At 53.6% G+C, this 16,200-nt stretch overlaps 1 protein-coding gene across 1 annotated transcript in view; it reads left to right on the forward strand.

The window, feature by feature from the left end:
* Positions 1 to 225: 225 nt before the first annotated feature.
* Positions 226 to 16,200, forward strand: part of PDPR (pyruvate dehydrogenase phosphatase regulatory subunit) — a 29,626-nt gene continuing 13,651 nt past the window's right edge. Inside the window, exons 1-8 of the mRNA XM_054389721.1 lie at positions 226 to 301; positions 1,873 to 1,954; positions 2,583 to 2,746; positions 3,874 to 3,995; positions 5,189 to 5,306; positions 6,333 to 6,482; positions 12,296 to 12,488; positions 14,884 to 15,008. Of these exons, the coding sequence (XP_054245696.1) occupies positions 241 to 301; positions 1,873 to 1,954; positions 2,583 to 2,746; positions 3,874 to 3,995; positions 5,189 to 5,306; positions 6,333 to 6,482; positions 12,296 to 12,488; positions 14,884 to 15,008 (1,015 nt within the window). The 5' untranslated portion in view covers positions 226 to 240. The remainder of the gene's footprint in view (positions 302 to 1,872; positions 1,955 to 2,582; positions 2,747 to 3,873; positions 3,996 to 5,188; positions 5,307 to 6,332; positions 6,483 to 12,295; positions 12,489 to 14,883; positions 15,009 to 16,200) is intronic.

Genomic DNA, 16,200 nt, shown 5'->3' on the forward strand with positions numbered 1-16,200 from the left:
GACTGGTTAAAGACAAGAGGGCTTGGGAGGCAACATGTCTTCCAAAGTGAGCTCAAGGTTGTGTCTTCCCTCCATTATCCCCCCTCTTGGGCCAGTAACTCTGGGGGAGAGGCTAGTGCCTGCTTGTGCTGTCAATTGGCTGAGGCCTTTTGCAACTTCTCCTGCAGGTTGGCTGCTGGCACCACTCGCTTCTGCGCTGGCATCGTGAGCTTGGCCCGGCCTGTGTCCATAGAGCTGAAGATGGCAGACTACTCAAACAAGCTCTACCAGCAGCTGGAGCAGGAGACAGGAGTGAACACAGGTACTGAAATCCTGGAGTAAGCTCTGAGCAACTGCATCAAGGTATTGACACTGAAATAGGGATGGGACACCTACAGTGTTGGCGGTTCCTGCGCCAAAAAGGAAGCGTTCAGACTGCATGAATCAGGTGCAAAGAGCTGTTCCTGAGGCAGGCAGAAGAGCATCAGATGGTTAAAACCCTGCTCCAAACTGTGAGCATTTTTGTGTTGTCTGTAATGTGGGCAAACAGGAGAATTTTCATAAGGACACTACAAAGTGTGTTGCAGTGCCTGGAGCAAATGGCCCGGTTGGGGTTGGACTCCATGCTCTGAAAGGTGCTGGACTCCATGCTCCTAAAAGGTGCTGGACTCCAGGATCTTGGAAGGTCTTTTCCAAGCTAAGTGATTCTGTGATTGTCTTCTGCACCAATTCCCTTCTCAGAAAGAGAAGGTGGTTAACAGAAGCACCAAGGCAAAGGGAGATCATAGATTCACAGAATGGTTTAGGTTGGAATGGACCTTAAAGCTCATCCAGTTCCAACCCCCTGCCATGGGCAGGGACATCTCCCACCAACCCAGGTTGCTCAGGGCCTCATCCAGCCTGGCCTGGAACACCTCCAGGGAGGGGGCAGCCACAGCCTCCCTGGGCAACCTGTGCCAGTGTCTCCCCACCCTCACTGCCAACAATTTCTTCCTCATCTCCACTCTCAGTCTCCCCTTTCAGCTCCAATCCATTGTCCCTCATCTTGTCCCTCCCAGCCCTTGTCCAAAGTCCCTCCCCAGCTCTCCTGGGGCCCCTTTCATGTACTGGAAGACTGCTCTAAGGTCTCCCTGGTGCTTATCTTACTGTAGTCTCACCTTGGAAATAAGAAGAAGACAGTACTGAAATTCTCCCTTTCCCTCCAAAATACTCCTGATAAGAACAGCTTGGTCAGTGGAAGCTTTCTGCTGGCAAGGACTTGTGTCAGACCCAGCAGAGGTTAATAACTCTGCCTGCAATTAAGCTCAGATTTAATCTCCTGCAGGTGGTGGAATCACCAAGGGTCTGTGTTTGGTTGCTGAGGTTTTGTTCTTCTGAGCAGTTCTTAGATCTCTTTCTTTTTTAATAGCTACCATGTGTTGAAGTTTATAAAAATCTGTAAAGTAGAGAATGGTTGAAAGGGGTTGGAAGGGACCTCTGAAGATCATCCAGTCCAACCCTGCTGCTAAAGCAGGGGGAACCCACAGCAGCTTGCCCAGGATCACAACGGCCAGGTGGGGTTGGAAGCTCTCCAATGAAGGAGACTCCACAACCTCTCTGGGCAGCCCAATGATAGAATTATTTGACTCATGGAATATTATACTAAAAAAAAATCACAGAATCATGGAATGGTTTGGGTTGGAAAGGACCTTCAGAGGTCATCTAGTTCAACCCCCAGTGTAGCAGGAAGAAGTTGAAAGGTTGACTTGATGCAGGTTTTTAATGAGCAGCTGCTAAGCGTCGGACGTGATGTGGGGAGCTGGGGCTGAGCAGTGGGAGCCAAGGGGTCTGAGATGAAAAAAGGACTTGGAAGATCCCTATCCAAACCTGACCTAGCTTTGGTTGTTGCCCTAGGGTACGTGAAGACAGGCTCCATCTCCCTGGCCCAGACCCAGGACCGCCTCATCTCCCTGAAGCGCATCGCCTCCTCCCTCAAGTACGTAAGTGCCAGGAGCTGCTGCTGCCCCTCCAGCCTGACCCAGCTCCCCTCCTGCCACCCTGGGGTGGCTTGAAATTCCCCACCTCCCCCCCCCCCCCCGCGCAACATAAAGTTGTCACTTGGAAAGCAAATGAAGCTGTATTTACAAAGCAAAGCTACAATCTAAATAGGAAATGTGATGAATGAGTACAAAATATTCAGTATTTACAAATATTTATCACTTATAAACAACACAAGAAGCATCCTCCTGGACAAACCAGGGGGCTACCAATAGCTTCCACTCTCTCTCTGCTCCTTTCCCCTCCTCCTGTACAAGAGAAGGAGCAGAGAGTTGCTGTTAGTTGCTTAACCGCCACAAGAAGGCATTCAAGGTCAGCAAAGCCAGCAGAAGCACAGACTGGTATCTGGCAGAGAGAGAAAGCCAAAAAGAGAGAGAAAGTCAGTGTCCCTAACTAACTTTTTCTGTCAGATACATGTCCAATGGGGATGGTTTAGACCTTACCATTATTTTCTTATGCACATTCAACCTACTTTCTGTTCAAAATCTGTGGAGAAGTTTCTAGGCGCAGCTTAAAAGGTACCTCCCACCCTAACAGCAGCCCTTTCCCTTCTCTCCCTGGGGCAGAGTCATGGGGATCCCCTGTGAAATCATCACCCCAAAGGACGTGGCACAGCTCCACCCACTCGTCAACATCCATGACCTGGTGGGGGCCATGTATGTGCCAGAAGATGCTCTGGTGTCATCTGCCAATGTGAGTCTCGCTCTGGCAACCGCTGCCTCACGGAATGGTACGAGCTTGGGTTTGTTGGTTTTGTTTTGTTTTATCTACAGGGGCCTGCCCTGCATGAATAGCTTCCTCCTTTCCATCCAACAAAGTCCTGTTCTGCATCTCTTTTGAGATTCCAGGTGCTGAAACACAAAACTTCTTTAGTTGTGTAAGGGTCAGTCCGCTTAAAAATCTATGTTGTGTTTTTCCCACCCTGAATGCTGTTGTGATGTGCTGAGTCAGAGGATGTTAGGGGCGGGACTAGAGAATCCAGCACAGGTCACCCAGGAACACATCCAGATAGGTCCTGAAAGTCTCCAGAGAAGGAGACTCCACAACCTCTCTGGGCAGCCTGTTCCAGTGCTTTGGGACCCTCACAGTGAAGAAGTTCCTCCTCATGTTGAGGTGGAACCTCCTGTGCTGTGGTTTATATCCCTTACCCCTTGTCCTATCCCAGGGTGCAACTGAGCAGAGCCTGTCCCCTCCCTCTTGACCCCCAGCCCTCAGATATTTATAAACATTTACTAAATCCTCTCTCAGTCTCCTCTTCTCCAGACTAAAAAGCTTTACAGCTTTGCTCTGATCACAGGATTCCAGCATGGTGAGGGTTGGAAGGGACCTCTGAGATCACCCAGTCCAACCCCCTGCTCAAGCAGGGCACCCACAGCAGCTTGCTCACGATCACAAAGGCCAGGGGGGGTTGGAAGCTCTCCAGAGAAGGAGACTCCACAACCTCTCTGGGCAGCCTGCTCCAGGCCTCACACCAAACAACTTTCTCCTCCTGCTCAGATGGAACCTCCTGGGTTCCTGTTTGTGCCCATTACCCCTTGGCCTGTCCCTGGGCACCACTAACAAGAGGCTGACCCCAGCCTCTTGCTCCCCACCCTTCAGCTCTTGCTCATCATTGCTCAGCTCCCCTCTGGGGCTGCTCTTCTGCAGGCTCTCAGCCCCAGGGCTCTCAGCCTTTGCTCCTCACAGAGCTGCTCCAGGCCCCTCAGCAGCTTTGTAGCCTCCACTGGACCCTCTCCAGTAGTTCCCTGACTGACAGAGACACCAAGCATTGGGGCTGAGTAGAAGGGTTCCATGCTGGCAGCCTGACACCTCAGAAGGAAGCCTTGTGGGCCACTGACTTTCCTCTGTCCTCTGCAGGTGTCCAGATCCACGAGCGGACGAGCGTCAGCCACGTCTCAGTCCAGAAGGGTCGAGTGACAGCAGTGGAGACTGACAGGGGACAGATTCAGTGCCAGTACTTTGTCAACTGTGCTGGCCAGGTCCAGTTATTAACATTCCTCTCTCTCCTTTCCTTCATTTCAGAGCTTCTCTCAGGGGTGTTTTTGGTTGCCCTTTTGTGGTTTGGGTGTGGGGGTTCATGGTTTGTGCTTGGGGGTTGGCCTTAAGGGTTCGAATCATAAGCAAAGAGAATTGTTTGGGTTGGAAAAGCCCTCCCAGATCATCCAGTCCAAGCAGCACCCCAACCCCACCATGGCCACCAAACTATGGCCCCAAGTGCCATGGCCACACCTTTCTTGAACACCTCCAGGCATGGGGACTCCACCACCTCCCTGGGCAGCCTGTGCCAATCCCTGACCAATCTTGCAGCAAAGATATTTTGCCTCATCTCCGGCCTGGAACAATTTCAGGCCATTTCCTCTCCTTCTGTCACTTGATACTGGGGAAAAGAGACCAACCCCCACCTCACTACAACCTTCTTTCAGGGAGCTGTAGAGAGCAATGAGGTCTCCCCCTCAGCCTCCTTTTCTCCACACTAAACACCCCCAGTTCCCTCAGCTGCTCCTCCCCAGCCCTGTTCTCCAGACCCTTCCCCACCTTGGTTGCCCTTCTTAGGACCTGCTCCAGCTCCTCAATGTTCTTCTTGGAGTGAGGGATCCAAACCTGACCCCAGGATTCAAGGTGTGGCCTCACCTGTACCCAGAACAGGGGCACCATCACCTCCCTACTCCTGCTGGCCACACCATTGCTGATCCAGGCTAGGATGCTGATGGCCTTCCAGGCTACCTGAGCACTCTCCTGGCTCATGTTCAGGTGTGTGTCTCTTTAAGATTTAGGGGACTAAACCAAATCTTACAAATCATTTAGGTTGGAAAAGACTTTGGAGATCATCCAGTCCCAGCCCCTAACCCAGCACTGCCAGGTCACCACTAAACAATGGCCCTCAGCACCACATCTCCACAGCCTCTCAGTGCCTCCAGGGGTGGGGACTGTTTGGCCTCATGCAAAAGCACACCCAGAGAGAGGACCTCTGCATTTGTCCTGCCTTTTTTTGTTTGGTTGGTTTTGGGGGTGTTTTTTTGTTGTTGTTTTTGTTGGTTTTGTGGGGTTTTTGGTGTTGTGGTGTTTTGTTTGTTGGTTGGTTGGTTGGTTTGTTTGTGGTTTTTTGTTGGGGTTTTTTTATTAATTGGAGTTCCCTTTTGCCTTCTAACCTGCACATTTGGGTTTTTTTCAGTGGGCCTATGAGTTGGGCCACTCTGTGGAGGAACCAGTCAACATCCCACTCCATGCCTGTGAACACTTCTACCTCCTGACTCATCCCTTGAAAGAACCTCTGCCAAGCAACATACCAAGTAAGGATTCCTCAGCTTCACTTTTCCTGGTCTGATTCCAGCCATATCTCTGTATTCACACCCAGATACAGTCACAGCTTTCTTGTCCATGGAAAAAAATTGCTGTGGAACATCTCAGGTGAAGTGTCATCAATGCTTCAAGTTGTCTCTACCACTGGGAGAAGCATTCCAGCCCTGACTGCTTGGCCTCACCCCAGTGCTGCCCAGCTTCTTCATGCTGGTGGCCTGCCCCACACTGGATCAGTGACACAGCCCCATTAAAATTCCCTCTTCTTTACATGGAGAGGGGAGAGCAGGACAGCTCTTGGTGGAAGGTCTGATCTTGGTTGCAGTTCCAGTGGAACTAAGGCAGTGTAGTGGTTTATTGGTGCCACAAAGGATCTGTGACTTCCTTCTTATGTCCTCCTACTCCTGCTGGCTTGGGAGCTCTTTATCATAGAGTCATGGAACACCTCAGGTTGGAAGGGACTTCAGAGATCATCTCCAGCCTCTCTGCCATGGGCAGGGACTCCTCTCAACTAGACTTGGCTGCTCAAGGCATCATCCAACCTGGCCTTGAACACCTCCAGGGTGGGAGCATCCACAGCCTCCCTGGGCAGCCTGTGCCAGAATCTCACCATCCTCACACTGAAGAACTTCTTCCTCAGCTCCACTCTAACCCTGCTCCCCCTCAGCTTCAAACCACTCCCCCTTGGCCTCTCTCTAGACACCCTCAGGAAGAAGTCCCTCTGCAGCCTTCCTGGAGGATCCCTTCAGCTCTTGGAAGGCAGCTCTAAGGTGCCCCTGGAGTATTCTCCAGACTTTAGGTTCAATTTGTTCTACTGTGCTGTCCCAAAGCTGACCACAATGGCTGTGGAGGGATGAGCTCCCCAAGGTGTCCCATGAGAAGCAGGGTGGTGTGGAAGTGTTGGGGGGGTTGGTGGGTGAGGCCATCCCTTCCCATCTCAGGAGGTCACCCACCCTTGGTGTTTGAGACCCATGTCCCTCCTCTCAATCCCCTTGCCTCCTCTCTTCTGCCCTCTGCAGCTGTGGTGGACCCAGATGGCAGGATCTACATCCGCAACTGGCAGGGTGGCATCCTCTCAGGGGGCTTTGAGAAGAACCCCAAACCTCTCTTCACAGAAGGAAGGAACCAGCTGGAGATTCATAACCTTCAAGAAGATTGGGATCATTTTGGTAAGTGCAGGGGGACAGCTTCCCACCATACCTGGCTTCAGCAGGAAGCTGCTGGTTGAGCAGCTAGCATGGGTCTGCCTTTCCCTGGAAGGTGTGGGGAAGGATGAAAGTTCAAGCCAACCTCCTGAGGTTCAACAGGACCAAGTACAAGGTCCTGCAGCTGGGGCAGGGCAATCCCAGGCACTGCTATAGGCTGGGCAGGGACTGGCTGGAGAGCAGCCCTGAAGGAAAGGCCTTGGGGGTGCTGGGGGAGGAGAAGCTCAGCAGGAGCCAGCAGTCAGCACTTGCAGCCCAGAGAGCCAAGCAGAGCCTGGGCTGCAGCAGCAGAAGTGTGGCCAGCAGGGCCAGGGAGGGGATTCTGCCCCTCTGCTCCACTCTGCTGAGACCACACCTGGAGCTCTGGGTCCAGTGCTGGAGCCTCTGTTCCAGGAAGGCTCTGGAGGGGCTGGAAGGTGTCCAGAGAAGGGCCAGGAGGAGGAGCAGAGGGCTGGAGCTGCTCTGCTCTGAGGACAGCCTGAGAGAGTTGGGGTTGTGCAGGCTGGAGAGGAGAAGGCTCCCAGGAGACCTTCTGGTGGCCTTGCAGGATCTGAAGGGGGCTCCAAGAAAGCTGGGGAGGGACTTTGGAGGTTGTCAGGGAGTGATAGGACTGGAATGGATCCAAGATGGAGGAGGGGAGAGGTAGATTAGACATTAGGAAGAAATTCTTGCCCAGGAGGGTGGTGAGAGCCTGGCAGAGGTTGCCCAGGGAGGTGGTGGAAGCCTCCTGCCTGGAGGTTTTTGCAGCCAGGCTGGAGGTGGCTGTGAGCAACCTGCTGTGGTGTGAGGTGTCCCTGCCCATGGCAGGGGGGTTGGAGCTGGCTGAGCCTTGAGCTCCCTTCCAGCCCTGACAATTCTCTGATTCTATGATTCTCTCAGACTAGTTCCATCCCTTCACTTGTCAGTCATTTTTGTGCCACCCCTTCAGCAAGCACTGCCTCAGTCACTGTGTGTCCCACCAACCCTCAGGGGCTGTCTAGGTCATGCCACCCATCATGACCTGGACAGGCTGGAGAGCTGGGTAAGGAGAAATCCAATGAAATCCAACAAGGGCAAGTGGGAAGTCCTGCATCCCATGGATCAGTACAGCTTGGGGGCTGAGCTGGTGGAGGAATAGGACCTGGGAGTCCTGGTGGGCAACAGGATGGCCATGAGCCAGCAATGTGCCCTTGTGGACAAGAAGGCCACTGGCATCTTGGGCTGCATCAAGAAGAGTGTGGCCAGCATGTTAAGAGAGGTTCTCCTGCCCCTCTGCTCTGCCCTGGTGAGGCCACATCTGGAGCATTGTGGCCAGTTCTGGGCTCCCCAGCTCAAGAAGGGCAGGGACTTAGAATGGCTTAGGGTGGAAGGGACCTTAGAGATCATCTGCTCCAACCTCCCTGCCATGGACTTGCTGGAGAGGGGACAGCAAAGGGCTCCAAAGCTGCTGAGGGGCCTGGCACAGCTCTGCTGTGAGCAAAGGCTGAGAGAATTGAGGCTTTTAGCCTGCAGAAGAGCAGCCTGAGGGAGATCTCCTCAGTGCTCAGCAATACTGCAAGGGTGGCTGGCAGGAGGGTGGCACCAGGCTTTTTGCAGTGGTGCCCAGTGACAGGACAAGGGCTGAGGGGCACAGAGCTGACCAGCAGAAGTGCCACCTAAACATGAGGAGGAACTGCTGGGATGTAAGGCTGGCAGAGCCCTGGAGCAGGCTGCCCAGAGAGGTGCTGGAGCCTCCATCTCTGGAGACTTCCAAAGCTCACCTGGCTGTGTTCCTGTGTGACCTCCTCTTGGTGACCCTGCCTTGCAGGGGGGTTGGGCTGGCTGGTCTCCAGAGGTCCCTTCTGTGCTGGTGTGCTTTTTTCTGTGGTGCAGTGAGGTACCACCCAGACCTCCCAGCACTGCTCTCTTCCCTTGGTTTGGTTTTTTGAGTGCCAGTGCCAGCTGCTTCTCTCCTGCCACCGTGGCCCAGCAGCACTGCTGACCTGCCATGTGCCTGTGGTGTTTGGTTTCTGCAGCTCCTTCCAGCAGTGCCTGCCAAGTGCCCTTGCCCATGGGTGGACAGAACTTGGTGGTGTTGCTTCCCAGGCTTCATCCCACCACTGACAGTGGTGGTTTCTTGTATTCCAAATGTTCTGTCTCCCTCTTCCCATCTGATTCAATTCTGGTTTTGCATTCTTTGTGACCTTCTCCAGAGAGGGCTCTTCCTGTAGGGAAGAACACAGCAGTGGATGTTGTCTACCTCAGCTTCAGCAAGGCTTTTGGCACTGTCTCTTCTAACAGCCTCCTAGGGAAGCTTAGGAAGTGTGGGTCAGATGAGTGAGCAGTGAGGGGGGGTTGGACTGGATGATCTTTTGAGGTCCCTTCCAACCCCTACCAGTCTGTGATCCTGTGAGAACCTGGCAGAAGGTCTCAGAGCACAGAGGGTTGTGATCAGCAGGAAAGAGCCTAGTTGGAGGCCTATTTGGAGCTTGTGGTGTTCCCCAGGGGTCAGGACTAGGCCCAATCTTCTTCAACAACCTGCAGGAAGGGACAGATTGGACCCTCAGCCAGGCTGCTGCTGATGCAGAATTGGAGGAGTGGCTGACAGCCTACCAGGCTGTGCTGCCACTCAGTGAGACTTGGACAGGCAGGAGGGGTGGGTGCAGGAGAACCTCATGAAGCTCAACAAGGGCAAGTGTAGGGTCCTGCAGATGGAGAGGAATAACCTCCTGCACCAGGACACATGAGGGGGGACCTGCTGGGAAGCAGCTCTCTGGAAAAGGACCTGGGAATGCTGGGGGGGACAACAGGTTGCCCATGAGCCAGCAATGTGCTCTTGTGGCCAAGAAGGCAGCAGTGGTCTCCTGGAGTGCATGAAGAGCATGGCCAGCAGGTGCAGAGAGGTTCTACTCTTCTGTTCTGCCCTAGTGAGGTCACATCTGGGTCCAGTTATGTGCTCCCCAGTTCCAGAGAGGCAGGGAACTACTGGAGAGGGTCCAGTGGAGGTTACAAAGCTGCTGAGGGGCCTGGAGCATCTCTGTGAGGAGCAAAGTCTGAGAGCCCTGGGGCTGTTGAGCCTGGAGAAGAGCAGCCCCAGAGGGGATCTGAGCAATGCTCAGCAAGAGCTAAAGGGTTGGGGGCAAGAGAGGCTGGGGCCAGACTTTTGTGAGACTCATGCCTTCAAGCAAGCCTGTAGGCATCTCTGGATCTGAGAACCTCTAGCAGAGGCCAGCACAAAACTGCTCCCCATTCTGGCTCCATCCCCTGGAGCTGAACTCTGATGCTGTCAATAGAGTTCCTCACAGAAATGGAAGCCAGATGAATCAGTTGAACCTGAGGAGCAGCTGGAAGAACCCTGCAGAAGGCAATCAGGGCACATCCATGTGTGCCTCCAGTCACTGACTGGAGCCAAGTGCAGGCACAAGGGGAGCCAAGAGCTGGGGAGAAAAGATGGCTGAAAAAAGGCAGATCTGAAGGAGAGAACACTCACAAACTTCCCAGGCTTGAAAGGTGGGGGGGAAGGAGAGGCACTTATCCCAGAACCCTTCCATGGGTTGGAAGGGACCTCTGCAGATCACCCAGCCCAACCCCCCTGCCCCTGCAGGGCACCCACAGCAGCTTGCCCAGGAGCACAATGGCCAGGGGTGGAGCTGGAATCTGTCCACAGAAGGAGACTCCACAACCTCTCTGGGCAGCCTGCTCCAGGCCTCCAGCACCCTCACACCAAACAACTTTCTCCTCCTGTGTGTGCGTAGTAAGTTGGACCTGATGAGTTCTGAGGCCTTTTCCAACTTGGTTGATTCTGTGGTTTGCTTCCAGCTGGGCTGGTCTGGCAATTTAATATTGGGGGGGTGGGGGAGGGAGAATTTTCAACCCCCCAAAGACTCCCAAGCTCCTTCTCCAAGGAGCTGTTTGCAGCAAGGCCAACCCCTAAGCCATCAACCCAGGGGGTCTGTATCACAGAATCAATCACCCAGGTTGGAAAAGACCTCAGGGATCATCCAGTCCAACCTGCTACCTAACACCTACCACCTCCTGACAACCAAACCCTGGCTCCCAGTGCCACATCCAAGCTTTTTATGAACCCCTCCAGGGATGGTGACTCCACCACCTCCCTGGGCAGCACATCCCAATGGCAAATCTCTCTTCCTGGGAAGAATTTCTTCCTCTCATCCAGCCTAAACCTCCCCTGGTGCAGCTTGAGGCTGTGTCCTCTCCTTCTGTCACTGCTTGCCTGGGAGCAGAGCCCAACCCCCACCTGGCTACAGCCTCCCCTCAGGTAGTTGTAGACAGCAATGAGGTCTCCCCTGAGCCTCCTCTTCTCCAGGCTGAACACCCCCAGCTCCCTCAGCCTCTCCTCACAGGGCTGTGCTCCAGACCCCTCCCCAGCCTTGTGCCCCAGACCCCTCCCCAGCCTCGTTGCCCTTCTCTGGACACCTTCCAGCTTCTCAATGTCTTTCTTAACCTGAGGAAGCCAGAATTGGGCACAGCACTCAGTGTGGCCTTAAGGAGTGCTGAGCACAGGAGCAGGATGACTTCCCTGTGCTCCTGCTGGCCACACTTGTAGCTGCAAGGCTTTGGGGAGTGTTGCAGTGTGGTGGGTTGAAATTTCCCTCCCCCATTAACACCCCCAGACTAGCTCAGTTTGGAAGCAAATGTAGCTGTATTTACAAGCACAAACTACAGCCTGCAATGCAATGCAGTGAATATGTACCAAATATTCTGACAAATAGGTACAATTAGCAGAAACAGCACAGTCTGGGGAAAGCTGCACCCCCCTACCCCTGCCTCCCCTTTCCCTGCTTTCCCCACACCCCCCTGGCAGAAGGAAGAAAGCCAAGAAGCAGAGAGGCTGTTAGAACTTAGCTTTTCAAGGTCAGTGTGCCAGTGTGTGTTATCTCCAAAAGCAAAACCAGAAGGGAAATGCAGAAAGCACCCCTGCTAGACTGTCCAGCAGCAAAACACCAGCCAGGCTGAGCTTTGTTTTGAGTACTGACTCTCAAACATTTCTGTCTCCCCAGTGGAAGTGTTTAGAAGAATCATTATTTTGCTCTCTTACACCCAGTCCTGATTTTTTTACATTTTTATTACTTTGCTTCTTGAACTCTGGAAAAGAAATTAAAGGCATAGCCTTAAAACATGAGCCAGCAGCATGCCCAGGTGGGAATCACTATCAGGAATAGTGTAGCCAGCAGGACAAGGGAGGTTATTCTTTCCCTGTGCTCAGCACTGGTCAGGCCACACCTTGAGTCCTGTGTCCAGTTCTGGGCTCCTCAGTTCAAGAGAGATGTTGAGGGACTGGAAGGTGTCCAGAGAAGGGCAATGAAGCTGGGGAGGGGTCTGGAGCACAGCCCTGTGAGGAGAGGCTGAGGGAGCTGGGGGTGTTTAGCCTGGAGAAGAGGAGGCTCAGGGCAGACCTCATTGCTGTCTACAACTACCTGAGGGGAGGTTGTAGCCAGGTGGGGGTTGGGCTCTTCTCCCAGGCAACCAGCAACAGAACAAGAGGACACAGTCTCAAATTGTGCCAGGGGAGGTTTAGGCTGGATGTGAGGAGGAAGTTCTTCACAGAGAGAGATTTGGCATTGGGATGTGCTGCCCAGGGAGGTGGTGGAGTCACCATCCCTGGAGATGTTGAAGAGAAGCCTGGATGAGGCACTTAGTGCCATGGTCTGGTTGATTGGATGGGGCTGGGTGATAGGTTGGACTGGATGAGCTTGGAGGTCTCTGCCAACCTGCTCGATTCTATGATCCTATGCAAACCACCCCAGGGAGAGGGGAGGCTGTGACCAAGTGCTTTGTGTGTTTGTTTGGGATGCCAGAGCCGCTGCTGAGTGCCCTGCTGCGCAGGATGCCCGAGCTGGAGGCCCTGCAGATCATGCAGCTGGTGAACTGCCCGGAGTCCTTCACCCCCGACATGCGCTGCATCATGGGAGAGTCGCCCACCGTCCTGGGATACTTCGTCCTGGCTGGCATGAACTCTGCTGGCATCTCTTATGGTGGGGGAGCAGGCAAGTAAGTGCTTCAGCATCATTCTCTGCCCCTTGAGTCAGGTTGGAACCAAAGCAGCTCGGCCTGCAGGTGGAGAGGAGGGGATTCTGCCACCCTCTGCCCTGGTCGGACCTCGCCTGCAGTGCTGCATCCAGCTCCTGAAGATAGAGAGGCATGGAGCTGCTGGAGAGGGTGCAGAGGAGGCCTCAAAGATCATCAGAGGGATGGAGAACCTCTGCTGTGGGGACAGGCTGAAGGAGTTGGGGCTGTTCAGCCTGGAGAAGAGAAGGCTCCAGGGAGACCTTAGAGCTGCAGTTCAAATATCTGCAGGGGAGCTGCGGGCAGGCTGGGGAGGGACTGTTCAGAAGGGGCTGTGGGGATAGGCCCAGGGGCAATGGTTTGAAGCTGGTGCAGGGCAGATTTAGGTTGGAGCTCAGGAGGAAGTTGTGCACAGGGAGGGTGGGGAGACACTGGCACAGGATGCCCAGGGAGGTGGTTGAGGCCCCAGCCCTGGAGCCATTCAAGCTCAGCCTGGCTGTGTCCCTGGGCAGCCTGCTCCAGCTGGAGGTGTCCTTGCTGACTGCAGCATGCGGGGGGACAAGATGCCCTTGGAGGGTCCCTTCCAACCTGATGCAATCTGTGAGGCTGTGTAAAAGAGACCACTCAGGTGATCCTTCTGTGGAGTGTTCTGCCCTGCCCAGCCTCCTCTCTGACAAAGACTCCTCTTCCATTCCCTACCTGAGTGGAGGAGAAGAGCAGTCACCATGTCCTCATTGTGGTGTTCTCCTGTGCAGCCCAAATCTGTGCTGGCCTCTCCTCCCACCCTGCACACCTCCCCTCAGGTGTGATCTGCAGCCTGCTGAGGGTCAAGCTTCCTTTGAGATACCTGGTTTGATTTTTCTTACCTACCAAGAAGAGATAAAAGCTTAGCCAGGCATGGATTCCTTCATCTTCTGGTCTCCCTGATCCCCTTTATCATCTGATTGAAGTCCTCAGATCACTGAAGCAGACCCAGCAGTGGATTCCTTTGCAGGCAGAGTGAATCTGAAGCAGCTGAAGCACCACGTTGTGTGCTGTCAGTGCTGTTCAAGCCTGCCCTCTGCCAGTGAGCTGGGGATGGGATCATTTCCCAGTTAAATCCAGTTCCAAATGCTTTGACAAGCTGCTGAGTGTGATCCCAGCAGCAAAGGTGCTTTGCACAGTGATCAGCACTCCCTCTGCCAGTTGGATTTGACAGCCCAGCAGGCCTTCTGCCATCCAGCTTCCTACCAAGCTGCTCTTCTATCATGGCAGGTGTTGGGATCTGCCTTTGGCCTCACTGGTTTATATCTGTTGGTCAAATAATTTAACGCACCAGGGAAGCAACTAAGGATTTTTTTTTCACTTCATGGGGTCTTTGCAGTGAGGTTCTCTAAGAACCAAAGTCATTTCTGAAGGTGAAACCACTCTTGGTCCACTTGTTACTGCAGCCTGCAGGAGAGCACCTTAGCTTCTTGATGTAACTTGTGGTGATTAGCCTTCAACCCCTTTTTGTTCTTCTGTTTGCTGACTGTGAACAGATCCTTCTGCTCTGCTTTGGTCTGGGCTGCCCTTGTCCTTCAGCTCTGGAGCTAGAAGTACAGCTAAGCATAACCAGGCTGGCACTGATGGTTTGTGGCTGAGCCTACACCAGGGACTGGCAAGTGCCCCTGCCTCCAACCCGGATGTACTCAGCACCTCCTTTCGTGGCACAGCCTGGGGACTTGACATGGTGTCAGCCTCTCCACAAATCTGGCTTTGTCCTTACCTTCCTCCTGTCCTGGATGTTCCATCCTAATGGTAAATTAATGATTTGGACAGCTGGTGGATGAGTATTAGAAGGGGAAACCTTCCATGTTCTGCCAGTATTTAGAGGACTGTTGGTTGTCTTCTCTCTCTCCTTACTGCAAGAAGTTCTGTCCAGATTGTTTGCTGACTTCAAAGCTGGACTCCTTCCCTTGAGACACTGGCTGATGTCTCACAGAACCACAGAATGGTTACAGCATGGTAGGGGTTGGAAGGGACCTCTGGAGAGCATCCAGTCCAACCCCCTGCTAAAGCAGAGCACCCACAGCAGCTTGCCCAGGAGCACAATGGCCGTTGGAAGCTCTTGCAGAGAAGGCAGAAGTTTTGCTGCTCCAGAGGGGGAGAGGCCAGCAAGAATCCCAGTGTTAGGGGTTGGAAGGGACCTCTGGAGATCATCCAGTCCAACCCCTCCAGCCAGAGCAGGTCACACAGGAACACATCCAGGCAGGTTTTGAAAGTCTCCAGAGAAGGAGACTCCACAACCTCTCTGCGCAGCCTGCTCCAGGCCCTCCAGCACCCTTCACAGCAACGAAACTTTTCCATCCTGTCTTACCTCTTTGTCCTTATCTCAGTTTTTCCTTTACTCTTCCATCAGGTACCTGGCAGAGTGGATGGTCAATGGGTATCCAACAGACAACGTTTGGCCTCTGGACCTGAAGCGCTTCGGGAGCCTGCAGAGCAGCCGCACTTTCCTCCGGCACCGCGTGATGGAAGTGATGCGTGAGTCAGGCCTCTGCACCCGCTGCTGCCCAGGGGGGTGCCAGGGACCTTCCAGCTTGCCCAGGGGAGGTCATGGATGCCCCCTCCCTGGAGGTGTTCAAGGCCAGGTTGGATGAGGCCTTGAGCAACCTGGGCTGGTGGGAGGTGTCCCTGCCCATGGTGGGGTGATTTGGATTAGATGATCTTTAAGATCCCTTCCGACCCAACCCATTCTATCAGCTTGTGTCTGAGGATTTCCTTTCTGCTGCCTCTCCTCTGTCAGCACTCTCAGAATTACTGCCTTTCTCCTTGGCCTCCTTTGTGGCAATGCAGCCCCTTGCCAGGAGAAAAGAAATGAGTTGTTTGGGGGTTTTTGTTGTACTGGTGGTGTTCCCTGGGAAAAGAGCCCAACCCCAACCTCACTGCAGCCTCCTTTCAGGGAGCTGTAGAGAGCAATGAGGTCTCCCCTCAGCTTTCTATTCTCCACACTAAACACCCCCAGCTCCCTCAGCTGCTCCTCACCAGCCCTTGTCTCCAGACCCTTCCCCAGCTTGGTTGCCCTTCTCTGGACCTGCTCCAGCCCCTCAATGTCCTTCTTGGAGTGAGGGACCCAAAACTGACCCCAGGATTCAAGCTGTGGCCTCACCAGTGCTGAGTACAGAGGATGAGGATGACCTCTCCTCTCCTCTCCTCACACAGTTGCTGATCCAAGCAGGATGCTGTTGGCCTTCTTGGCCACCTGGGCGCACTGCTGGTTCATAGAGGTTGGAAAAGACCTCTTAAGATCCTCAAGTCCAACCTTCTACCCAACACCTCCATGACCACCAGGGCATCATCTTCAGCCTTGAGTGAGCAACCAGGAAAAATGCCAAACATTTCTTAGGATGCTCTTAGGCAGAACATTCTCTTTTGGCTGAAAAGGTGGAGGAGCCAATTGGAAAAGCTTCACTAATTAACAAAGGCTGAAGTACCAATGTTTAAGAAGGTGAATAACAGCTGATAGGTGTGGGCTGCCTAACCCCAGCATGTCAGGATCATGCCTAATGAACAGCAGGCAGCATGAGTGGATGAGGAATGGAGAGGCTTTGTTATCTTGACAGCCTTGTCAAGAGGCCATCAGTGCCTAGGAATATCAATGTGCTCTCCTGCAAATGCTGTTCCTCTGCTTCTCAAGCAGCTACAAAGCTTTGTGGACTTTTTCCAACACAGCAAA

Source organism: Indicator indicator, chromosome 19, assembly GCF_027791375.1.
Source record: "Indicator indicator isolate 239-I01 chromosome 19, UM_Iind_1.1, whole genome shotgun sequence".
In the NCBI taxonomy this organism is placed as follows: domain Eukaryota; kingdom Metazoa; phylum Chordata; class Aves; order Piciformes; family Indicatoridae; genus Indicator; species Indicator indicator.